Here is a 26,244-nt window from a genome sequence, read left to right as displayed (position 1 = left end):
AAAGCTTCTGCCAACATCTTCAGCTCTAGTTTTAGAGGAGACCTGCTGTGCTATTCTAGGGTGCTGGCCTGAGGAGTGAAAATACAGAGGTGTAACAGGATGTAGAGAGGGTAAGATGTGGAGAAGGAGTGGGACAGGGAGTAGCCCTGCAGATCAGGGACAAAGGAACCCCTTGTCCAGGCATTCAGAGGTCTGGAGGGTCGACTGCAAGGCTGGCAAGTTGGCTGGTAAACGTACAAATGAAAACAGCTTTTCTCTCAGATTCCTCATCAAACCGCCTTTTAGATAGATGGAGTGGTCTAAGTCTGCCATAGCGCCATGTCAGACATCCAGACAAAAGAGGCTCTGAGATTAAAGAATATAGGCGGAGGGCCCTGAAGGAGCTAATTTACCAAACAACATCAAGGGAAGGGGTGCAGTACAGAATTAAACAAGGCTTGTTCCTCAGTTAAAACTTGTTAGACAGACCAAAGTGTGAAATTGAAAAACCCATTGGGGCGCGCTCTCCACAGAACACAATTTTGGTCCTCCTCCTTGATTTACATCATACATGGAAAGTTGCTAACATGAGCTCAACTTGCTACCACTAAACTCGTCTCTGTTCTACCAAAATGGGCAATTCCAACAATCAGTGGCTGACCTGCAGTGAGTCGGCAAATGTTGATACTTGTGTAACTTATTATCTTTGTGTAAAAGAGTGGGAAACTATGGCAAAATAAACCATGGCAAGATGCTAACACCACGTCCACACAAAGTTACATACACACAAGTCCAACTTTTGTGTGTAGCCTTGCATGAAGAAAAAAAACGGGGTATAAGTGACCTCTACTAATAATAATAATTTAACTTTATTGATCTCACACTGAAGAAATTTGCCTCTGCATTTAATCCAACCCCTTTGGGAGCAGTGGGCTGCCATTGTGCAGCACTCGGGGAGTGGGGGGGTTAAGGGTTTTGCTCAGGAACCCAAAATGAAGGCTGTGGGGATCGAACTGCGTACTTGCAACCTTCTCAGAGCACAAGTGCACTGCTCTAACCACTATGCCAACACTCCCACAGATATAACCCCTGCAGGAGATTCTCGTCATTCAGTCAGCATAAGTTTAGTGCATATATCAGTCTGTTAGGAACTCCAGAATGGCTTAAACATAAATTTAAAGACACTTTCAGAGAGATTGTTTATGTAAACTACCATCTGATGAGTAATTTTACATATTTCTACCGCTTTATGCCCTTTATAAATATTAATGTAGTGTGTAGGAAAACTTATGTGATTTAATTCAGTTTACTAAGAGACAATTAAGTGGTCAGCATTGTCAATCAGCTGGGTACTCAGGCTGTTACATTTTTATGCCATGATACTAGTTTGAAAATCTTTCCAAAAGAAACTCCCAGGACTACTACTTAAAGAAAATTACGTAAACAAATTAACCATATAGCAAAAGTATGCAGGATATAAGGATTTTAGCTGTGAACACACACACTTTTAAAAGCTGGGTCCTTTTTAGCCTTTGGACCTGTGGTGGCAGCCAGCAGAGTAATGTAACACGTACAAGCTGCGGTTCAGGGGTGATGGTTTGACACTCAACCCTCAAGGGCTATGTTCTAGGGTCAAAAGGCCATGAGGTCCACATTCCTCTAGGTGTCACCTAAGCCATGTAACTCTATCCACCCAGCATTTTTACATGCACTTGCAGTCCCTACATTACTGTAACACAAAGAGAGAGTGCATATAGGCACAAAAAAACAGCAGACTGCAGCCCCTTGACCCTGCCACCCCCTCAGGCAGCCGGCCGCTGACAACCTTAAACAAAGGCAAGGAATTTATTACCCTAATATTTCACCACGCTAGCATTAAACAGGTGCAGGGTGAGGGCGTGCAGGTGATTTACAAACTTATCATTTGTTTTTCTGTTATTCTATTAGGAAACAAATTGCCCCTGCAGCCTACACCAAGATAGCTGGATGACCCAAGCTGTCCTTTGATTAAACATGTGCAGAGAAGACGATGAAAATGAGCCTCAGTAAAAACGGATAAGCATTGGAGGGAAGAAATACTCTGCTGCTGTTGATCGCCTCTATAAAAACACCCATATTTACTTGTGTGTCTGTTTTATAAAAACAAAAAAGCCAGAAGTGTATGTTAAATCTAAAACAGAAAAAGAGGCAATGGTGTGTGCAGACAAACATGGCAAGTGTAAATAAGGTGTGAATGACTTGTCTTGTTGTTCCTTTTCTCCAGGCCTGAGCTGCCTCCTTTTGACTTTGCTTTACATATTTCGGTTCTGGACGGTCTTTCAGGAGCTGCAGAAGCCCGGCTCTTGTTCTGGAATAGTTATGAAACCCCTGCTCATATAACCAAGCATGCAGACATCCCTGCTAGAACAACATGGCCTCCTGTCAAAGCAAAACTTATGTGATGTAATTCTTGTACTACTGCAGAAATTTAAGCCCTGTTGTAACCCGACAGACAACGTGGTGCTAATTCTGGTCAACACGTGACTACAGTGTAACAGTCCTTGGTAGGTGATAAACATTTGCGATATAATAATAAATTGTACACAAGCCCACATTTTATTACTTCCTCAATACATTACCGTAAATGAATATTCCGGCCAGTAATTTATCTAAATATTTTTTCTTGTGTTAAATCAATAGTGATTGGGCAAGAAATCAAATGGATGAAAATATTGAAGACAATCTGGAAAAAACTTTCTGAAACAGTTTGAAGAGCTAAGCAGTTCAACTATGCAAAGGTCTCCAACAAAGATAAAATATACACAGCAAGTAATTCAAGAGCAGCAAAATGAACAAAGTATCCAGAAATGTTATTTTTAACCATCTTTAGCATTTGATAATAGAGGTTAATAAGGGAAGAATAAATCGATCTCTAGAACCTGATCATATTCAGAACAGAGTGTAGATAATTGTTTTACCTTTAGGACTCTAAAAAGATAGCCTTTATTTCTAGGTTTCCCCTTTCTTTTTTTTCTTAGATATAGAGGTAGACTGACAGATACATATATATATATCTATCTATATATAGATAGATATCTTTGAATCATCTTGTTCCATAAATGAGTTGGTTTCTTGGTGTATCTCTGGGAAATATGATAAAAAAGAGGTATATCTTATTAACACCTTGTTTTTAGAATACCTTTGAAAAAACAATTCCATGAAATAGGTTGAATATTCGAGTGTGATAAAGAACATATTATCTTTTTCAATGAAGTGAAGGATGTCATTTACCCTCTTTTATTGATAAAAATATCCAGGCAGTACAATAATAAGATAATTAATCTGAAGGGAGTATTTCTGGCTTTGTCCTGATTATTACAATTTTAAAACATTATGTTAGAACTTTTTTTCAGCAACTCTGGAGATGAAATGATGTCTTGAAACCATGCAGTGAGAAAGCTATGTGACCTGAACTTCACTTTTAACGTTGAGTCAATCAATCTGTTCTTGTCTCCAGACCAAAACCACACAATTATGAGTCAAGATTAGCTTTCCAAGACTGAACTCTGAAGTATGAACTCTCTGTCTATAACTTAATCAACCAAGGCCAAGTCACTAACACTACAGCAAGTGAGACCAAAACAACCCCAGAAATAACTCTGGTCCATTTTTGAGTGCGGGCCAAGTCGGATTCCCTCAAATGGGCTCAAAAGAGAACAAGCGATTGGAAACACAACAGTGAGTTCACCCACCCCCAGAGTCCATCAATCATTATCGTCCACACAAACAAAGCATTCAGATGGACAAAAAAAGTCACTCAATAGGCAGCACACAAGGAGTCTGTAGTGTATCCGGTGGTGGAAAAAGAAGCAGCCAACCAGACAGAGAGCCATCTAAATCTATACAGCTTCATTAATTCAGGAAACTCCACTATTCATACTCAAGAAATGAAAGAGGCATGTCAATTTTCTGCTCATATGGATGAAAATGGATCCTTTTATGGAGCATATTTCCATGATTAACCAGAAAAAGAAAGCCAAGAAATAAACAGGAATTCTTGGAATTCAATGATTTTAGCTTAAGTCAACAGCTTTGACTCTTTTATACTAAAACTGTGATCATATTTAACTGATCAACAAATAAAGTACATTGGCTCCAGTAGCACAGTATGAAAGCTTTAAGATATTACATCAATACCTCTGCATCCTAGGATGTTAGTAAGAATCATAAGACTTATGGGCTACGTTAGTTATAGGAATCTGTTTAAATAAGTGTGTCGGAGCCGGATGACGAGTCTGCTATGTCAAAGCAAGCCAATCCGTCTGTTCAGGGGCAGTAGGGGTGATGTTTTATTTGCCTGGGGCAGCAGCTGCTATGTACTCAGAGGAGGGTGAAAAAAAAAGAGGATGCTCTCTTTAGCCAGAACTGAAGCAGAAGATGGAGCTCCATCTGGCTTTTGGTCTCATGTAAGAGTCTGATGGGCAAAACTACGTCTTAAGAAAATATCCAAATGGTTTGAGGCTGAGAAAGATTGTGGGATTTGACACTTCTGATCTCATGTACCGTTGACTGCATTAGGAGGAGAGTTTACTAAATCATCAACATCAGTTTATGAGCTACGAAAGCAAAAGAAAGACTTTACTTTATTGGACAAATTAGTCATAATTGTGTTTTCTTTCCAAATTGCGTTTGAAAATGTGCTAAAGCTCTCATTCGTTTCATCAAGAGATGAGATATTAAGATCTTATAGCAGGCCGCTTCTGTATTTACTGCTGCCATGTGGCTAGCATTCCCCAGCAGTTAAAAGAGGAGGAGTGTCCCTCTGCAGTCAATACAAACTCTGTTAACAGTGACCACAATCCCCAAAGTAAACTCTGAAGGTTGAGGCCATATATAACAGAAGACCAAGGAACACAGTGAGCCAAAAAGAAGCTTCTGTGTCCTCGCAGCAAGTTGTGAGGATTGTTGACGACACGCGGCAGCGCACGCCGCTCGGTTTCTGTTAAGGCAAAGTGAGGGATGGCGTCACCGAACCCGCTGGAATCAACTGCAAAGTCAACATGCAGCCGGCAGTTCCGGAGTAGGAGGGAACAGTGGGGGGGAAAAGAAAACAACGCTGCTACTCGTTGCTCTCATTTTCACAGCAACAAGTAAAACCACACCAGCACAGAGCTACCACTGATGGCTGCTGAAAAACACAATATTTACTACAAGGAATAAATTTAGCACAGGTTTCTGAATGGTAGTGGCGTATACAGTCATAGCCTTATAATTCAGATCTCTCAAGCATATTCAGATTTTCAAACCGAGCAACCAAAATATTAATTTGACTACTGCACTGTACATGAACTGGAAGCAAAGCAATACCTGGTCTTTAAATAAGGGCAGTAGTAGTATCTCCACTTATGTGTAGATTAGTCTCACTCTAGCAGTTGTTCAGCTAAGATCTCAGAGGTTTGATGGAGAACAATAAGGCCAATTTATACTTCTGATGCATAGCCTCTGCAACCATCAAATCTGTATCTGTGTGCAACAACGCCCCCCGCGCAGAAGCTCTGCAACCATCGTCGCACACCTCAAAAAAATCCTGACTACAGGTTAGACGGTTGCAATCCCACGCAGACCTCAAGCTGAAGTGTGCAGACAAAAAGCAGCTGTTATTGGTCCTTGGTATGCCTTTCCGGCTGTCTGTGTGGTCGTCCTTCTCAATTCGGTGCGAGGGCGCCCCATTTTTTTAAAACCGAGAAGTAATAACAATAATGGATTACCACAACGAAAGGTTGGTCGAGGAAGTTTGGAAGTACAACTACTTGTACGATGCCTCAGACATGTTGTTTAGGAAAATAAACACTTCCGCCGGCGCGGCCGAAGAAGTTTTCCTGACCATCCGCGGTAGTTCTCATGACTTCTCTCGCGCTTTGGCGGGAAACTGCTGTGCGTCCCTAGAAATTCCAGACCGACGTTGCAGAAGCATACCAGCAAAACTGGTTCTTGACCAGACCCAAACGACATTTGATGTGTGCTGTTGAAGTATAATCCGCTTTGAGTCAACCACCACCTAATTCAGACCAAGCAACCTAGTAGATAAGACAAGGATAAAGTATCGGAGCACAGTTAGTATTGAAAAACATATTCTAAGCTTTAAATATCTCACAGTTACCTTCCGATTCATAAACAAAAAAAAAGAAATAAAAAGAATTGAAAGCATGTACCTCAACTGAAATCTCTAAGACCTGTGCGATCCACATGACAGGCCTGCCAATGAGGCAATTATCAGAGGGGCAGCAATTATTTTCTCGCTCCGTAACTCTCATTTTATGGAATAGTGGCAAGAAAGAAGTTATGAGCCATAAGCAGTAGTACTTAAAGGTTTTTACAAGCCATGTAGCGGACATGAATACATAACGGATGAGGTTCTGGTCCGATTAACCTAAAATTGAAGATTTGACTTACATTCGAAAGACTGTGAAAAAAAAACAATCCACAGCACATAAAGCTGAACATATTATACCAATGGTGAGACAAGAAAGTGGCAGTATCATGCTGAGGTCGTACTTTTCTTCAGAGGAGAAATTGAAGCTTGTTAGCTCAATACAAGAAGTAGAGGAATAAAAAGCTAAGACTGGGACAGTCTACCCTAGCAGGGCAAAAACCTTTACCCTATAGAGCCACAACAGAATGGTTAAGATCAATGAAACCTGAGCTTTTCTGAAATGAAGAATGGTGATAGTAGCCATTAGTTATGGGATAATCTGTAAATAACCTGCATCTGGGATTGATGTAAAAAGCAGTTCTAGTAACATTGGCCCAGGTGAGATGAATACAAATGCACAAGAGGTTTTAATCATTTTACTTTGGAACATTGAAAACAATCACAACAACCATCTGTCCTTAATAGGAGATTTTTAGCTGAATTCGAATCAGGTGCTAGAGGTATCAGGTATAGAGTATTTATAGACAAAGGTCTCTGCACTTCAGCTGTACAGGCATAGATACCATAAAGACATTCTCATGTTTCCTGTAGTTTAACTTCTACTGATAAACATAGTTTAAGGTAGTAAGAAAAACGAAACCTTCCGTTAATTAAAAGGCTGTCTATCAGAGTAGAGGAATTAACCAATTAACATTCATGTTCTCGCTGAAGCTAGCTAAAAGAGCAACATCCCCCAAAAAAAAGGTAAAGGTTAAAGCAATATAAACTTCTTGAAACTATACACTCACACACACATATACATATATATATATATATATATATATATATATATATATATATATATATATATATATATATATATATATATATATATATATATATATATATATATATGTATATATAGTTTCAAGAAGTCTAAGGTCTAAGTGACAGATTTCTCCCACAAAGAACAAAAACCACTGTCACTGTGTTCAGTTCAAGCCATCAAATTGTCACTGTGAGAAATAAGAGCCGAGCCACGAGCCAAACTATTCATGCTGCCTTATTGTTCGTACAACTGTAATAGCTGTTGCGTGCCACAGAGAAGTTTTGTAATTATAGGCTCAGATGAAGATGTGCCAAATAGTTCAAACTACCATGTTTCCGCATCACAGAAAAAAAAAAGTTAGAAGTCTGTCAAAAAAAAAAAAAAAAAAAAAAGATAGAAAAGGACAGGGTCTAATGATAGATGGGGAGCCGTGTGCTGGCTGTCATCATTCTGTCGTCGCTTTCAGGTGAACAAGTAAATAAGGAGCAAAGAAAGTGAAGGAAAAGCACAATGATTCATGTTGGTTTATTTAGATACTAACTTTTTTTGTTCATGAATGACAAAATTCAGAAGACCATACATCAATTTGTAAACTTGTTCTGAAGTAAGAGGATTCATTCTGCTTAGGAATGTCAGTGCTGAATTCCTCCTGTCTGATGTCTGTCTGAGCTGAACTAATGTGGGACACTGATACGGGAGGATATGATTAGACAGCGCTTGACTCCTGTCGGCTCTGATAAAGAAGAACATAACAAGCATAAGACAGTTTGTCTGTTTGGATAATCTATTCAGCTTTACTTATTAGGCTTTATACGGATAACACACTTTCATAACTTTCGGGTTTTTAACTTATTTGTAGACTTCTCTTAAAACAGATAGTTGCTAAATATTTAATAGCTTAAGATCTGACTTTTTGAAGAGCAAAAGAGTACGTTTCTTGATTAGGATCTTCGTCAACGTTGGCTATAATTATAGCAAAGTGTGCGTAAAACCACAAAAATCTCCCAGGTGATTGACAAAGCTAAAAAAGTAATTGGCCCTCAAGCATCATCTCAATAAAATAAATGAAAAAGCATGAATGACTAAGTCGACATAAAGCAAGAACCAATAAAGTGTTTTTCTTTGGTCTTACCTGTTGGTCTGCTGGTGCAGGCCCCCCCCTCCTCTGGATGCTTGCACGCAAGCATCTGTCTGTGCAGATGCATGGCCTCCGTGGAATGTGCAGCATTCCCCTGATTCAACTCTCCAGAACCACTACCAGGACCTTCCACGAATGCATCCAGCCCACTAGAGCTCTCCACAGTCCAGCCAACGTGAGCCAAATCTCCTCCTATGCCAGGCCTCCTCTGCACTTCGCCTCGAGGAGGGACGACCAGCCGTATGCAAGGCCGCCGGGAAAGTTCTGGTTCTTCATCCTCTGGGATTGGGTTGTACCAAATCTCCCCCTCATCATCTGCATCGTTTTCTTCGGATGGGTCTACACTCCGAGGATGGGGAGACACCTTAGACTGACCAACAACCACCTAAAAACAAGAAAGACGGAAATGTTAATCTACAAAATTAATATGTTACTTAAGGATACATAAACATAAGAGGAACTTGCAAACCCCAATGAAATACAGTTTGACACACATTTTCTGTCACTTTTGTCTCATAACTTGACAGGCCAACACAAAGAAATGCCTAATCATGAAATGGAAGGAAAATGATACAAGTTCTCTGTGTTTAACAAACAAAACCCTGAAATCCTGTAAAGCAGTATTCGTTGACTCTAGCTCTGGTGGCATTTAGGTGCTTTGAGTTATTTGCAGTTTATAACCAGTTTTTCCCAGGGCTGCTTCACTTTAGCTCCATCTATCACCCATCAAATCTAACCTACATCTCTTTGTCTTCCAATAAAAAATATTTTAACAGCATAATTCAGCTACAGCTATCGAATTGTAGCGATGGTTTGTTCAGGATAATGTACAATGTTGGTCTAAAGATTCAGTCATGATCTCATCTGAACCGACCATCTTCATCTACATGACTATGGTGTTCCTTCTACCTGCATCTAAATGAGATCACCCACACTGTTGATTTCTAAAGGCACTTGGCTATAGTACATTTAATTCCATGTATCAGAGTACAGGGGCTGAATATACTCTTAATGAATGCCACACTTTTCTCTTTTTCATAGTTATTTCACAAAGGTATTTTGACAAACATGTACCAGAAGTTCCTGGGGTAAACCCATGACGTGGGGTATTTCTGCCTGGATTTTAAATGTTGTCCCCATTGGTTCCCTCCAGGTACTTTGGCTTCCTCTTATAGTCCAAAAACACCATTTCTAGGTTAACTGGTGGCTCTAAATTGCTCTTAGGTTGGAGTGTGTGTATGTGGTTGCATCTCTCTGTGTTATCCAGCAGTGGACTGGTGACCTGTCCAGGGTGTGCCCTACCCTTCCTCTATAGGCTGCTGGAGATAGGCACCTAACCCTCACGGACCAGCAACAGAAAATGGGCAGATAGATGTATAATTTTCCTTTGCCTTTAAAATAAGTTACTGCACTGTTTTCTGTTTGTCCATCATCTAAGGTCCTGACAAATTACTTTTGGTGAATGGTCAGAGGACCCCAAAGCTCCTTAGACATTCAATTAATTACCCATTCACACGCTAATGGTGGAAAACTGTACCGTAGCCACATCTACACTGGGGCAGATGAACAGAATCAGGACTGGCACACAATCAGCCCAACGGGGTCCTCTGACCATAAACAGCAGGCAAAGCCCAAGGTCTTTAGAACAGATGAGGTGGAGGCATTACTGATGAACCACCACTTCACCCCCTACACCCTGAGCCAACGTCACCCAACTACATTAAACTTTGAGGTAACATGAGAAAATACAAAGACATACTCTATTGTACTTGTTTCTATTCTTTAACATTTGCTAAACAAACAGACTAATTTTATGCAAAGTTATTGTATGAAGATACTAACCTGAGGGATCAGCAGATGTACTGGCCGTGGCGATGCTCCAACTGTGGATCTTACGTCTGGCAGAGGAATGGGGCTAGGAGAAAGCTGATGGGAGCCCTGGCTGCCTTCCTCAGCTCCCACAATCCCTTGCAGCTCATCCCTGGTGCAGTGACTTTTTGGCTGAGAGCTCTGCTGCAGCCAGTTGCGCTTTTTGGACACGGTGATGGTGGTGGTGAGCTGTGGGCTCCATGATGAAGGCTCGTTGGGCAGTCTGCCTGCCTCTCTTCCCGTTACACATGGGGTGTGGAAATTCTCAATGAAAGCTGAGAGAGTGGAGGACACAAAGGAAGACAGCGAGAGTCACTGCTTCATGCTAGAAGATAGTAACAGGATTTGGCTGGGATAAGAAGAGCAACTTATCATCATCTGGATTAGTATCATTTCACTAATTACTGATGGGAACTGAATTAGAGAAGTGAATTCTTAATCTCAAACTATTCAAGTCGAGACAGGCTGAGGGAAACATTTGCATCAAGAAACCACAAGTGTGAAAATATTTAACAATGCCAGCTGGTTTTGCACATCTGCATTGCTGAATTTCCTACTTTTTTTTCCTGGGAATTGAAGATAAGCCAAAAATAGTTTTAAAAAACCACCACAGATCAGATTTAGTGGTTTTATGATATCTTCTGATGGACTACAATCTTTTACCAAAAGTCACTTCCCCCCATTTCCATTTGTCCTTCTAAAGTTACCTTTATGAGGGTCTGCTTTGGCAATATGTACACCCACAATTCCAAGCAGAGATTGGAGACCAAATGGATAAAAAAGGACATAAAAATTACATTACAGAAAGAAAAACAAGGATGACTTATTAAGTGTAGGCGGCTGACATATGTCGAAGAATCAAATGATAGATATGTGACTTGTATAACTGCATTTAATGTTTATATATCAAGAAAACCTCCTTTATAATTAGACTTTACTATGAGATATTAATAATATGCAAGGATTTATCACAGTCTGAGAAAGAGAAAAAACCCCAACTATGTTCAAAAGTGTGACAAGGAAAGCATAGTGCTGAGGGAGGCCAGGGTCCTGCTCCAACTTGTAGAGCAGGCTCAAATAAAAGACTGTTTTGATCCCCTCCAGCTCTCAGACGAGCCCCTCCAACATGCTTTAATGCCAGCTTCTACTTCTCTAGAATTTTTCACACATGCCTGACTTGCAGAGCAAATCTAGCATACGATCCAGCATAGAATACAATTAACAGCACCAATTTAGGGGGAATTGAATTGGTTTTCAGGTACTTTTAATCAGATAATTGAATATCTACTAAGTTCATAGACCAAGAAAACACTTTCTTAACAGCAAAAACATGATTTTAGGGAGTCTCAGTGCTGCTTTCGATGTGGCTAATCATAACAGTCTTAAATAAACTTTAAATATAGATGAAGACATATATTCTCCATAGATTTAGTTAAGAATTTATTTGGTCAACCAGGCTTACATTGTGTTATACAGCAGTTAAAGGTCTGAGTGACCAAAACCATGTTGGGGAATTCCTCAAGGCTCCATTCTCAGGTAGGCTGGATTCAATATATAAATATTCCCTCTCAATTAGAATAGGTAGGATCAAAATATCTGACAACTTGTATGCTGACAACATAACCTTATATTTCTCTATGACTTGATCTAGGGGTGTCCCGGTATAACATTTTCATTTCCAATTCAATGCCCATATTGCAGCTTTGAGAATTGTCCGATACCAATATTGACCTGATATGATATTATTATAATCTTACCAGCTTTAATTACTTATTTTATTCTGTAGAATGTTATAAAAGGCTTCATGAAGAATTATAACTAAAATAGGGAACAAAAGTAATCATCAAAATGCATGAAAAATCTGTCACACTAAAAAATTAGTTATAGAAACTGTTAGTAAAAACAGAGTGTTTATATTTGCATGAAAATATTTGAGGTTGTAGATGCTATCCAATATAATCTGATATTAGCTTTTTTTGGCTAATATCAGATCGGGACATCCATATAGATAACCACAGTCCATTAGTCACCAAGTCCTTTTTTTCATAATGTAAATGAGTCCATTGGTCATAATTTTCACCATCTTAACTAATAAATGTCAGGAACAGATTTAAACATGGAAAGGTAGATTTTTTTTTTTTATGTATTTCATATTTTTTTATGTATTTTTTAAGCATTTCCCCAATATAGAATCGCAAAATTGTACTATTGATAAAGGGAATTTGTTTTCTATTGTTCCTTTATTTTATTTTCTAATGCATTCCTTATTCATGGTACAAAAAAAATCTGCCATGCCTTGCCTAGAGTCTACAAGGCTCTCATAGCAGCCTCTCTGAGATCTACAGCTTTATAAAGCAACCATTGTCCAATAAATATTCAGTGAAATTTCTTGCCCCAGAACAAAAGGAGTTAATCTTCCCTGAAATAGAGCTAGAATAGTAGGCGGGAATTAACTAATCAAAGATAGGGATTAAACTTCCTTGCACTCCACCTTTTAGTAGATTTTAGTTCATTTCCTTTCTGAATCCGCTTTGGCTGGACAATAAAATCCTAATCTTTAAAGTGCCTATGCCTCTTCTTTTGCTTGATTATCTGAATACAAACACAGACAGAACCTTTCATTTATGTACAGCAGACTTCCATTCGTATCATGTTTTTATATGTTTGCAAAGTCTCAATTAGAGATGTATGAGGGCCGGTGTTTGGGTAAATTTAGACTTGGAGAGTCATTTCAGGTGGTTCACTGAGTTCAATGCAGGACTGTGTGTGCTTGAGCGCCCTGTGCTCATCTGTGATGCCATGATTTTATCTGTTCCAGTAAGCCTGCGTTTCAGGTAGCCTTTTTAGTTTATGTAGAAAATTCATCCAAGTAGTAAATGCATATAATGCATTGTTGTGACAGATGATGGATTTAAGATAATTATCATAAATTTTGCTTTGAATTCCTTAAAAAAAGGTGTTAAAAACCTCAAGCTTCTATGCCACAATTACTCATTTGCAATAATAAACCCACTTTTTAACCAAGGAAAAAAAAAAATTAAGGCAGCTATGGTTTTAGGCTGTGTAAAGACACATAATCAAGAAATTAAGCTAAGAAAGATACCTTTTATTTTTTCCACGCAAAAATAAAAATAAAACCATATAAAGGATTTGTAAAGAAAAAAAAAAGCGGAATAATAACTGAGCCTCTCCAAAACAACTGACCTTGCCGCCTACACAGGGAGCTGTTGTCGTGAAGCTGTCTTCTTCAAGGGGTCTTTCATAACTGGAAAAGGAAGCATGTTCTGACAAGAACAACATTCCAGACCACAGCTCCAGATTTAAATCTTTTCTGCCATCTCCTTTTACCATCACGCTCCTTCACAGGAGCAACAGCTTCCAAAACAAACAATGGGCCGGACAAATTGGACCCAATTTGTAAAAAAAAAAAAAAAAAGAAAACTTTCAAATATTAACTTCTGTCAAATATTAGACAATTTATAGACCTTATTTACCTTTCAGGCTTTCAATAAAACCTGATTAAAAACTAAAAATTATTCTAAAATCTTGAATTTTATCTCTATCAAACCAAGCTAAACATCAAGACAGGGTGATTAGAAGTGAAAAATTAATAGACAGGAATTACAAGAAACAAAGCAGGGAGATAATTAGAAAGGTGACAGGAAAGCTAATTTAGAAATCTAATTAATAGGTTTTTAAGGAAAACAATGCAAACCAACAAAGAGTCAAGAGACAAGTTTAATTCCCTGTTTACCCCATTTACAGTATTTAGGCCACTATTTCAATCTTAAATAGACTCAAAAAGCAAAAAATTAAATCTGGACTAAAACACATTACTGTCTATTTAGAGGACGGAGCTGAATTAAAGAACAAGGAAGAAAAAGTCACCTTGTGACAGTGTCAGAAAAGGGGCAAAAACCTGCAATGTTAACCACTAAACAAAATCATCCCATACACTTGACTTAGAAAAGATTTTATCTACAGCGAAACACGTTAAAGGCCCTTTTCAGCTTCTTTGCAATCAGTGCAGAGGGAACCCTGACGGACCCCCGACCTCAAGGTAACAGATGGCCAAACCCCACAGTACAGGACTGCGTCTTTGTCAGAAAACCAAAAGAAAAGAGAAAAATGAGGCGGTTCACAGATGGGGAAGAGTGTTATGGTTTGCAAAATTACCAGGAAAAAAGCTCCAAGTACCAATGCAGATCTGCATGGTGTGAGCCGCAGAATGAACCCAATTATATTCACCTCTAAACCTTGTGAGTGGCTGGATCTTTTGCTCATAAAGACAAAGCTCTTGATCCACTTTCCCATAGGCTTGTAATTTTGTTCCTGTTTTCCCCTTTTGGTTATAAAGGCCTTTCTTTGGATAGGAGCAAAACACACACCAGCTCATTTTCTCTTCCATACAGACACAACTTTGTTGTAAGTACTTGGTTTGTGAGCTCCTATTTAGAGGGAATCTTTAGCGGGGTGCCATGCATTCCTGTTGACACTCATTCATATGCTAATCATGATTCTCAGTGTAGATTTTTCTTTTTACACAAGGACAGAGCTGAGATCACTCAGGGTTACATCACATGTCAACACTTGCATCCTACTGAGGCATACTGACGGCGTTGATAACACTTCCTCCTCCATATGCTGGCTGAAGAGGCCAATTTTTTTCCCTCCATCTCCCAGTTCTTTCAGTGTTTCTTTTTTTGTGTTGATCAAAATCAAATTTTTAGGGCAAACAGAGATGGCTTAATTAGCTAAATAGCTACAATAACCGTTAGAAAGAAGCCCTGAAGCCCATTAAAGGCAATAAAGTAGCATTCTCCCCACTCCTTGCAGCAGACGCCATCATGACTAACACATCTCATAAAACCATATCGGTATGATCCATTATGCCTCAAGTTTCTCCTCTCTCATCTTATCTGTGTTTGGAGCTTGCAACTTCAATAAATCTGTCAAAGCTCATACATGCTATAACACAGGATAGTGTTTGCACCTCCCTTCTTAGCTGTGTCATGTGTTTCTGTCTTAAAAAATGTATTAAAACAAAAAATATAGATATACTTAGGAGTGAGACTCATGTTCTTTAACATATACTCTACAGTGCTCTGTTAGACTGACATCTAGAAACTGAGGGCCGGATTTATCAAGATCCAATTTTGCGTGCAGTAATTTGCGCTCGCAAACTGGAATTTTGCGCGAGGGGCTGAATCATGGTTTGCGGATGATTTAACAAGAGCGATTGCGTAACTGGTGGCAGGTGCAAAACTGTTGGAGACGACCTTACGATTCCTGATTGGAAGGTGGTCGTGAGAGGTTAATCGCCCCTCGTTACCCCCTGTACACTACATGATGCATGAGGAGGCTGAAAATCGGCTAAATCGAAAAATTCTCACACGACTGGAGAATGTGCCCGAAAAAGAGAAAGAAAAAAAAAAAAAAAAAAGTCGTAGTGTATGCCTGCCTTTATCTTCATTCACTGTCTCCTGGTCCTCTTTGGTGAAGGAGGCACTAAAGATAATGTGCAGATGAACATGCCATCCTGACCTCTACCCCGTAGCAAAGGAGCGTTAGCATTAACTAAAATAAAATGACCACCAAAAATGAAAAATATGGATACAAAGACGCAATGAAGGTCCATAATGGAAAAATCTACATCTCAGGGGCAGGCACAAAGAGTAGCTAAAGTTTGGGATAAGCGGACAAGTACAGGTTTGTTTACAAAGTCAGGCTGCTTCTTCTTCTACTACTAAAGCATTTCCAGAAAAACAGAAATCTCCATGCATAATTAAATGATTTAATCTGATTGAACTCTTCGTACATCGATACACACATCATGATTGGAGCATTTTATTTAGTGTCAATACATTTTTTTCTACCAACTACAATTTAGATTGAATAAAGGAAAATTGATACTTTTGTTTTGATGAGGCCTTCAATCCAATTATTTGTGTCCATGTAAACAGAGCTATTGTTGAAACTGGAGTTAAAACTAGTCAGAAAGGGGACCTGTTTTCAGTAGGAAAAAAAAATTAAAAACGGTAAGCCTCAATTTCCTGTTCTTTGCTTCTGTAGCCCATCTGCTTTAAGATTTAATGTGATGTACATTTAGAGAAGGTTTCATGAATGCCATGGATATATAAGGAGTTTATGTGAGACAGAGGATGACTTGTTAGCACCTTAAATAAGTCAGCCCACTTTCCTCTCACCGCTGTAATCAACAAGGTGTTTTTGTCCACACATCTGTCCCTTTCTGCAGTTTTTCTCATTCCTGGGCACTTTTAATAAAAACATATAGGAAGGTCTGTGTCAAAGACTTAACTCTAAGTTGAAATGCATTTTAATTTCAATGCTTTCAAATTGTGATGCTTGGTTCCAATTTAAACAAGTTGTTTTTAAATACATCCAGCGCCTTAAATCCATTCAGTTGCTACCTTGTAACCGGCGACTTCCCTATTGGTGGAAATATGAGGCAAGGTCATCTAAAATTAGCCAAAAAAACAAAATTCAAGATACCGTTTGGATTTTCTTTAACAATGTTTCCCCCCGATAGTAGCTACAGTGATCTGTTGTATTTTTCAAGGTTTATCTACTTTTGTTATAGATAAAAACATGACATTCCATAAAATCTACATCTTGAAGCAGATGCATCTTGGCAGGAAATCAGCACAGAGTTCAGGATGTTGCTAGTTTAGAACAGTTCAAAACATCCTTTCCACATTCAAGGATTTCCTCAAATTATCGACAACATGTCATGTCAGGTCTTGTGTGTATATGGTGGTTTTCACTTCGGAAAAAGGATACAGATTTTTTTTTTTTTTTTTGGTTTTGTTTCTAGTTTTTACACTGGCTACACTCCAACTGGGATGTTTCCAGTTCAGGTAAATTGTACATCCCTGTATTTAGTTTGTTATATCATTGTCCAGTTTAACTTTATTTTCCATTTTGCAAGGCCAGACAGACAACCTTACCCTTCTTGTTTATAAAGTTCATTTAAATTACTATAAAGGCAGCTTGGTTCGTATCGTTCTAACTTATAAAAGTTAGAACATTCTTTTAAATATTTCACTCATAGTACAGCAAACAAACACCATTGTCAACTTTGTTTGAGACTTTATATTGTATTTACCAAATGCATGACTCATTACCCAATCCCTGCTGAAGCATGACACCTGGGTCATGCCCGCCTACCAGCATGCTCTCTTCTCCACTACGCCGAAACAAAATAAGAAATCTTTTGACTTTAAACAAAACATCCACAAACATTTTCTTATGCCCTTCAGAAAGTGTATAATGAATAAAGTGCATAAGGTCAAACTGCATTGTGATTTCTAAAGACTTCACTTTGAGGTCTCATTTCCAAATATCATTCATGAAACTCCAGGTTTGCAATATTAGACAAAATAAGCTAAAATAAAATAGGCATCCATAAAAGGAAATGCCTCAGAAAAGGGGTTTAAGAGAGCAATGAGGAATTTAAGGCTTTTTTTTTTTGCTCAAACGTTCTTTCTGAGGTATTAATAGCTCCTCATTTGCAAGAGAGGTCAAGCAATGACCGTAATAAACACTTAATCGACCTTCATTTTGTTCAGTCATGGTGAGGAATTAGGTGACACAACTCAAACAAGTTAAACAACAGGAATGGCATCTGAAAAATTCCACCCGAAGTCTCTTTAAAGGCAAGCTACCATTGGGCTGTCAAGAGCAAATGACTGGGGAGGAAGGCGACATGACAGCACAACCCCCTCTTCCCTCAAACAAATCACCCACCAGGCCGACAGCAGAAAAATACTGCAATGGCTTCTCTCCCGCTTTGGATTCCTCTGGCCACAGCTGTGGAAAAGCTCAGCCGAGACAGGGATAAAATGGAAAGTGGAGGAAATAAATGAGGAAAAAATGAGAGTAAGCACTGAGAGTTGCATGGAAACTAATAAATACCAAGTTTGGTACTGATTTTAACTCTACAATGGTCAAGAAAGGAGCTGTTATACCGGTGGCAGTATGTTAGAAGGAGAAACCTAAATAATAATATCATTTGTGGTTTCCTGATACAGATGTTTTCAAGTTTTTCATAAAAAATTTGCTCACAATGAAACATTAAAATCAGATGACGATCAATAGAAAACACACAAAGACACAAACATTACCCAACTACCAACACCACAGACACCAATCTAACAGAAGAGTAAGTTAGTAGTTACTGGATCTATGTTGTGAGTATTTTGTCCGACAATCTTGTGTGTAATTAAAATGTTAAAATGCTGCTAAATTAGTGTGAAAGGCAAAGCCCGCCACCAGTAACAGATCCCCTAAAAAGGAAAGCAAGAGGTCTGAGGTGTCTCGTCCCTTTGCTTTGCATCCAGAATTGAAGGAGTGAAGGGTGGACCGCCACCAGGCGAAGTGTACTATGAGGTGGAGGAGGATGACAACAATCAGACGGGGAGGAAAAACGGTAGAGGATTCCCGCTGGAGATGAGGCCACCCTGTGTAGCCTTCCTACCTGGCTGCTGAAGCTGGCTTGTTGACTTGATTGTAGACGATTTAACCTTGATTGATTTATTCCCTCGGACCTGGACGCCTGGTTTGCAGCCTCCGTGGTTAACCTTAGGGGAGGACCAATCCAGATTCTGACCTCCACCTAGAGGTAAAGATGAACCCTCGATGCGCTGTTTCATCTCTGATGAAAGCAGACGACCCTTGTGCATCCACTCTTGCATCTTGTTCACAGTAACGCCATGGCCTTTCCTGGCTGATCGGACCACCTGAGCCCGGACCTCAGCCAGCTCCCGTCTGCTCTCCTGACCCCGATGGATTCCTGGTTCACTGTTGCTGTCTGTAGAACCTGTGAGGCTGTTGACCGAGCCGCTGCTCTCATTCAGCTGCCCCCCGTAGTCCTCCTCACCTGCGGCCTTTTGCAATAGTTCCTCGCTGCTGACTGCACGACAAGGTTCCTTAGGCTCAGACATCTCACCTGCTTTTAAGGCATCAGTCCCCCCATGCTTTTTTGACTCGAAAGCTTCTTTTACACAAGCCTCTACACTTTCCTGTCTGCTTACTTGGTTACAACATGAGGATACAGGATACCTGATACTGTCATCACTGGCAGATCGCTGCAATGTGGGTCTTATGGTCAGTGACAATCTGGACAGGCTCTTACTGATCAGCCTTGCCTTTGAATCCAGCTTTCCAGTGAGGCAGAGCAGAAGTGATTCGGTGTCAGAAAGCTGCTGAGAACTGTGGTTCCCTCCTGAGGACCAGGAGTCACTGTCTGTATTTTTAACAGACAGCCTGGAGCACAGACTGTCTCTTGAATGACTACTACAGGAAGAAATGGCCTGCTGCTCACTTGAGCCACCATTAATCTGATGAACATCCAAACTGATATCATTCATAGCATTAATGAGAAGATAATAGGCTTCTTGCAGCTGTGTTCTAAGTCTGTCTGTTTCCTGGGTGATCTCACCATCATCTACCTGCAGCTCTGTGGCCTCCACCCTATCATCAGTTTTTGGTTTAACTGTCTCATAAAAGGGCAGAATTTCATTATCGTAATAATCTTCATCTTCACTGTCTAAAGGGTAGCCCGGTGGCCCCTCTGTGGTGCAAAGAGATTGGATTTTAAAGTCACACATTTGTAAGTCAGTAGGGAAAACAGTTGGGCTCAGAGGGCATCCTGATGTCTCTCCATTGAGCCGCTCACATCCAGACTCATAACTCTCAATGCTTCTAATTAAAACATTTTCTTCTGAGTTTGGATGCACGCAACTTTGCGTGTACGCCTCCAAAGCGGGGCTGTCAACATTCCAGGTGTTGTTTGCGTGGATTGCTACTACAGTCCCTGCCATGTGCCGGGAGTGTCCCCGGCTCTTGATCTCTGGCCCCTCACCACCTGCAACCCAAGCCACAGCCGCTCTAACGAACCCTGCGCGTGCGCCTACCTGCGCGCGGTGTGACGCGTGACCGGAGCTGTCCCCGAACCCGATAGAATCCCCGACGCTGCACTGCCTCTGCGCACAGACGAAGCGCTTTATCTGCACATGTGGTCCTTTGAGTGAAATCCCCGCAGATGCGGGCTCCCAGAGGCTGCTTTCCTCCCCCCCGGACCCCTCCCCAGCAAACTGCGTGTCTCTTTGAAGTGGGGCTCCTAGGAGCCGCTCATTAACGTGAACCCTGCCCCCGCTGCTCTGATCCTGGGGACATGAGCCAGCGGCTGCGCAAATCGGGACTGTTGTGAACCCCTCGGTTTGCACCAGCGCTCCTTCAACGTGATTCTCATATGTACTCATTCTCTCTGTGGTGGAATCCAAAACTACCGGGCGGATCTCCTCAGGGAAAACTTTTTCTTTACCTTCAGGGCCACCATGCGCCGCAGCAGCAGATCCGTATCCACCGCTGAGCGTCGCTCCTTTTTTGGACTTCTTCCCCCGTAGTTTTGCTAGTAAAGTCCTCCGCAGAGGATCAGCCATTCCTTTCCTCTGCCACCCCCCTCCCCCCTCCAGCTAATTCCTCCCGGTGTCTCTCAGCAGGCTGGCCTTAGAAGCGAAGGGCCGGGCGGGTTGTCCTCGGTCAGAGCTCGCCGAGCGGACGCGCTGCTCTCCATTCTCCGCTGTCAGCTCCACTCTGCAGGCCACTCAGACACTCAGGACTCCACTTTGCTCAACTGCACCACCTCTCTCTCCTCTGCTGAACACACACATCTCTCCTCCCTCCTCTCTAGAGCCTCGCCTCTCTGGGTTTGTAGCTCAGATGTTTCAAATATTTTCTTGTTTCAAAGTTCATTGATTTTATACGGAAGAGGATTAAGGCCACTGAAAAGAAAAAAAAAAACGTTAATTGATTTTTAAATTTTATGTCAGAATTCCGACCTTAATCTGAGAAAAAAGTCAGAATTCTGAGTCCGAATTCTGAGATTAGTCAGAATGCTGAGAAAAAGGTCAGAATTCTGACTTTTTTTTCTCAGAATTGTGGGATTAAAGTCATAATTTCGAGAAAAAGTCAGAATTCTGAGCCATAACTCTGAGAAAAAAGTCAGAATTCTGAGCCATAACTCTGAGAAAAAAGTCATAATTCTGAGAAAAAAGTCAAAATTTTGAGTCAGAATTCTGAGATTAAAATAAACATTTTTGACTTTTTTTCCTCAGAATTCTGAGTTTAATCTCAAAATTTTTAATTTAAACTCAGAATTCTGACTTTAATTTCAGAATTTTGGATCTTAATATAGATGGGTACCATGAAGGAAGAGATGTGGGAGAACTCAGCTTCACTGACAAAGAATGGCGCAATTAGGTGACTTTTCAAGTGCTCGAGGATGCTCAAAGTGATGATTTTTCATTAATGGAAGAGCAGAAGGGGATTAAACTAAACTAGAGCTAGTTTAGTCTTTAAAACAGACATGGCTACGGCTTGATGGTAACAGGTTTGTTAGCTATCAGAATTCTGAGAAAAAAGTCAGAATTCTGAGATTAAAGTAAAGTAAGGGATCGCTGATAGTGATATCAATACATGATACAATACTTTTTATATTTAAGCTTAGTGTATCAGATAAACTGATTACATTTCAGTATTTTGGGGATTACTACTTTATTATTACAGATGAACAATGGAAAAGCAAGCAGAGCAGCAAAGCACTGGGAAAAAGGGCGCATTTCTGCTTTTAATGCACATTTTGAAGTATCTCATCAGAAAGGCTGATGGAAACACAAATTTTTAATAAAATCACATAAAATTACAAGAAAGTTTTGTGCTTGTTTGGGGTGGTTTATGGCTTTTGCAGAAAAGGGTTGATGCACAAACTGGAAAATGGAAACACTTTTTTCGAATTAGCTCTATAAATCACATGACTAATCAGCTGTCTCTGCTGTGGGCTTCTTCCTGGATGTTCCTGTAATGCACATAAACATGGCTGGAAGCAGCATCACAATTTATAGCTGACATATTTACCTAAGAAAAACTTCCCTGATCACATTAGAACCATCAAAACTTTCCTTCATTATTTCATGCTAGAATGCAGCCTCTACTTCATGTTTACTACAGCCATGCTTGGTTGATTCACTTCAAACCAAACAGAAACAGATATATTTGATATATTACCAGATATATTAACAGATTCACATTTTGTTTGTTTCAAACTGAAGTTTGAACTTCAATTAGAGGGAAACAGCTACAGACAGGCACATTTTGTTTAATCTGCAGCAGTCAATGCATAAGGAGAAGAAAACAAGTATTGGTCAATATCAGTATCAGCAATGGTATCAATATTATCAATACTAGGATGATCTGCTCACCTCTATAGGCTACTTTAAGATTTAACAGGACTGCTACATCTATAAAGCTATATTCATGCCTGACTTTATAATTCTAAGTTTAGGAGCATTTCTGAGCTCATTGGTTGGCTGCTATGGCTCTCTCCCCAGGGCGGCAGAGCCCCAAGGTGCAGGATACCCACTTAAAAAAACTATTTTATTCTTTATATCTATACTTTCTTCTTTAAAGTCATGTTTTACCTACACCTCAACAAAAGCTCTGTTATACATTTACTTGTCTTGTTAGATTAGGCACCACCCATAAAATGTAAGGATTAAGTACTATAAAAATATGGGGCCACACACAGACAAAACAAAAAGGCTGCCTCTGGTGTCTGATTCATAGCATCAAGGTTAGTGAAGAATTAAAGGACCAGTTCATAGTTATTGAATCGGATCAAACCTAATTAATTAAAATAGTATTATTAGTAATATAAGGAAGGTACTTTCTAATTTCCCCTGTCAAAGATATTGTTATTCACAAGGGGACTTTTACAGCTTTCTTATAAATCTCTGTCTATATGGATATTATTTCCACATATAATAGTTATATAATAGTTTTCCCCCCTATATTTCTGTTCAGTTTTGCTTATGTTTAGCCTTAGTCTTTTACTGTCAGCCACCATCATCAGTTTCATTCAATCACACATGCTTAATATTTACATACTCCTCAGGTTTTTTTACACCCTATGATCTTCTCTGCATTGCTAATAATTGATTGTAGTCTGGTCCAACTCTCTTGTCTGACTGCCAACCAGCACAGAAATAAGTTTGCATAAGACAGTTTAAATAATGCCTGTATATTGGATCCCAACTCTGGTCCTCAAGAACCCCTGTCCTGCATTTTTAGATAAGCATCTGTTCCAAAATACCCGATTCAAATGATTAAATGACTTCAGCATGCATTAAGTGCTGCAAATGAATCAATTATTCATATAAGTCAGTTGCAAGCAGCAATGAGACACCTAAAAAATGTAGGATGGGTAATTGGAGCAGAGTTGGGAACCACTAGAGAAGACCAGCAGGTTTCAGGTTGTACGGCATAGTCTCTGTTGGATTGTGTCCAGCTCAGGTTTCAAGAAAGGGTGGTTCCAAGGAATCAGAAGGGACAGTAGATATGGTATTGTGTGCATATGAGTATACATAACGACATATTATTGTTATGCAACCATGGTGAAACTTTGGAGAGACACTGGCTCAGTGTGCACATATTATATGTAGACACAAATTAAGAACATAGAAACAGGAAATCCTTAGAGGAGACATGACCAAAATGTAAAAAAAAAAATCCTCAGACAAAAAAAAAAAAAACACAAAGTGTGAAATATCAACACCCCCTTTATCTCTTTAAATACTGGATTAATGCTTTAAAGGGTAAAACGTAAGTTAAAAAATTAAAAAGGAACTTCAATCACTTCCATCACTGTTATTACTGTTATCCCTATAAAAGTAGCCAAGACTTCATTCATGTTTCTGGCACTAAACTCCTGTTTTAGTTTGTTTGTTGCTTCAAAAACAACTAAAATCTAGTTCAAATTAGAAAAGAATTTGTATGTATATATACATTTGTATGTATATATAGAATTTGTATATATATATATATATATATATATGTATATATATATATATATGTATATATATATATATATATATATAGATAGATAGATAGATAGATAGATAGATAGATAGATAGATAGATAGATAGATAGATAGATAGATAGATAGATAGATAGATAGATAGATAGATAGATAGATCGCTTAAAAAGGTTTTCAGTCTTGCATTCAGTGTAATTCAGCAAGCAAAAGAACAGATGGTCATTATTCCACAAACATTCAGCACAGATCTTTCCCCTGAAACTTGAATCAAAATTAGAGTGGGAGCAGTTGAGTCAGGACTTTAAATTACCACCTTCACTTGTAGCCGCTAATGCATTTTAGCAGACCGCAGTGAGAACAATCTCGATCTCAGGGGGAAATATGTGCTTACACTCTGCTGAGAGAAAAGAAAAATGTCTGTCTCAGCAGGAAACAATAAGGAGGATGGTGATTAACTATCCACGCCACATACCACTCTTACTCTTTTTCCAAATGATCAGGATTATGTCTGTCATGTGGAATTAACCACCTCATAGTTTTATCTTCATTATAAAGCCATTGCAAAGGACATGTTTTATCCCTCCCAGTGACAACGGCAACCATAAATGCGTGGCCTGCCCTTGCGATGGATCACTGGAAGCTTATTTAAAGTAATCCCCTCCTTTTTTTAAACTTTCATCTTTAACCTAACTTATATACAGTGTATGTCTGTGCGTGCAGAACCACCTGAGATTTTAAGACCATCTAAGAAAGTTGAGGACAGAACGGAGCATGTTTCACTTGAACTCTAAACTGTTTGTTTGCCGTTGCCTCTCCTAGGAATGTGCAAGAAGATGAGCTGCTGGGAAGGTGCAGCGGGTGTATGAGCACACATGCCCATCTAATCCTTTCCCTGTAAGACACTTTCATACGCTCGGACTGAATCTGAATCCGTTATGACCCTATCCACTTTTTCCAGGCAGAAATACACCAGGATTAGAAATATTTAGAATCACATCCATTTGTTAACATGACCCTTTACTCCCACAGCTTAACTCCCATTAAAACATGATAAGCATCTACTATTGGCCTGTATGAGCCATGTCGGCCCCTGAATCTTTTTCCTGTCTCCCCGACTGTCTGACTAAACCTTGTCTGGGCAGTTATTCACAGGTCAAAACCTGCAGGTACATAGGGTGTTTTTGTGTGTAGAGAGGGATGAGAAGGCTGGGATGGTGGGGGTACCAGGGATACAAGGACCGTCTGCACTGTGCAAGCATGCTAATTGTTTTTTGAGTTGTTTTTTTGACTTACCCCTTGAACTTTTGCAAATTGTGTAATACTAAACCCACTACCAATCAACGCATTTCATTCTGACCTCAAATGGAAATAAAAAACAAACTCTCCAAAATTTTAAAATGAGGAGAAAAATTTTTTTTGTTATAAATAAAGCCACCTTGAGGCAATAGTTTTCAGCTCCCCGCTGCTCCTCTCCTTTAGAACAGCAAGTCTGTTTAACATTTTCTTCCACCTGTGACAATGAGGCTAAAATACTGAAAAAAAACTTCTTTCCAAAATAAATTGGATCTTAGCCTGGTAGGGAAGAGATTGATACATATATTTTGAATTTGACTCTTGTTATAATTTATCCACTCAAACACCAGACGTCATTTAGATGTCATTGTGTTAATCCTAACACAATCTTCCAGAAACACTTCTACCACGGTATCTTAATTCTCCATGCTGAGAATCAACATCTATAAGGCCAATTGTGGGCATGGTGTGTTTAGGGGATGTGCCGTCACCACGCATAGCAGTTTGCATGTAGGCCCCAAAGTTTGATTGTTAGCCTCATTTGACCAGAGCCTATTCTGTGTTCTTTGTGACATTTACATGGCTTATGACACACAGCAAATAGGCCTTTTGACTTTCATTCAACAGAGGCTTTCTTCTTGTTACTTTTTCACAAAGGACACATTTCTGCATCCATGGCTAATATTTGCTGAGTCAACAGCATCTGCGACATACCTCTGAGACCTTTACAGAACATGGAGGTTTATACTCCAGCTTTTCATTGTTAGACAAATGTGGACCTCAGCTTACTAATTACACGACTTCTGGTGGCAGTTGGTTGCATGAACCTTATTTAGTGCTAGAAAAGGAA

At 39.6% G+C, this 26,244-nt stretch overlaps 1 protein-coding gene across 3 annotated transcripts in view; it reads right to left on the bottom strand.

Annotated features, from left to right (window-relative positions):
• The window catches only part of syde2 (synapse defective 1, Rho GTPase, homolog 2 (C. elegans)), a 50,545-nt gene extending 29,688 nt beyond the window's left edge, over nucleotides 1-20,857 (bottom strand). Inside the window, exons 1-3 of one of the 3 annotated variants that reach the window (XM_038287086.1) lie at nucleotides 18,704-20,857; nucleotides 10,180-10,481; nucleotides 8,332-8,722 (exon numbers count right to left, since the gene is read on the bottom strand). In XM_038287086.1, the coding sequence (XP_038143014.1) occupies nucleotides 8,332-8,722; nucleotides 10,180-10,481; nucleotides 18,704-20,669 (2,659 nt within the window). In that variant the 5' untranslated portion in view covers nucleotides 20,670-20,857. The remainder of the gene's footprint in view (nucleotides 1-8,331; nucleotides 8,723-10,179; nucleotides 10,482-18,703) is intronic. The other 2 variants (XM_038287077.1, XM_038287094.1) reach the window with 2 other exon arrangements.
• Nucleotides 20,858-26,244: the final 5,387 nt, after the last annotated feature.

The sequence above is a fragment of the Cyprinodon tularosa genome, unplaced genomic scaffold, assembly GCF_016077235.1.
Source record: "Cyprinodon tularosa strain WSP-4 unplaced genomic scaffold, ASM1607723v1 ctg106, whole genome shotgun sequence".
Classification (NCBI taxonomy): domain Eukaryota; kingdom Metazoa; phylum Chordata; class Actinopteri; order Cyprinodontiformes; family Cyprinodontidae; genus Cyprinodon; species Cyprinodon tularosa.
The sequence above is the reverse complement of the archived record's forward strand: the minus strand, read 5'-3'. Positions and strand labels throughout refer to the sequence as shown.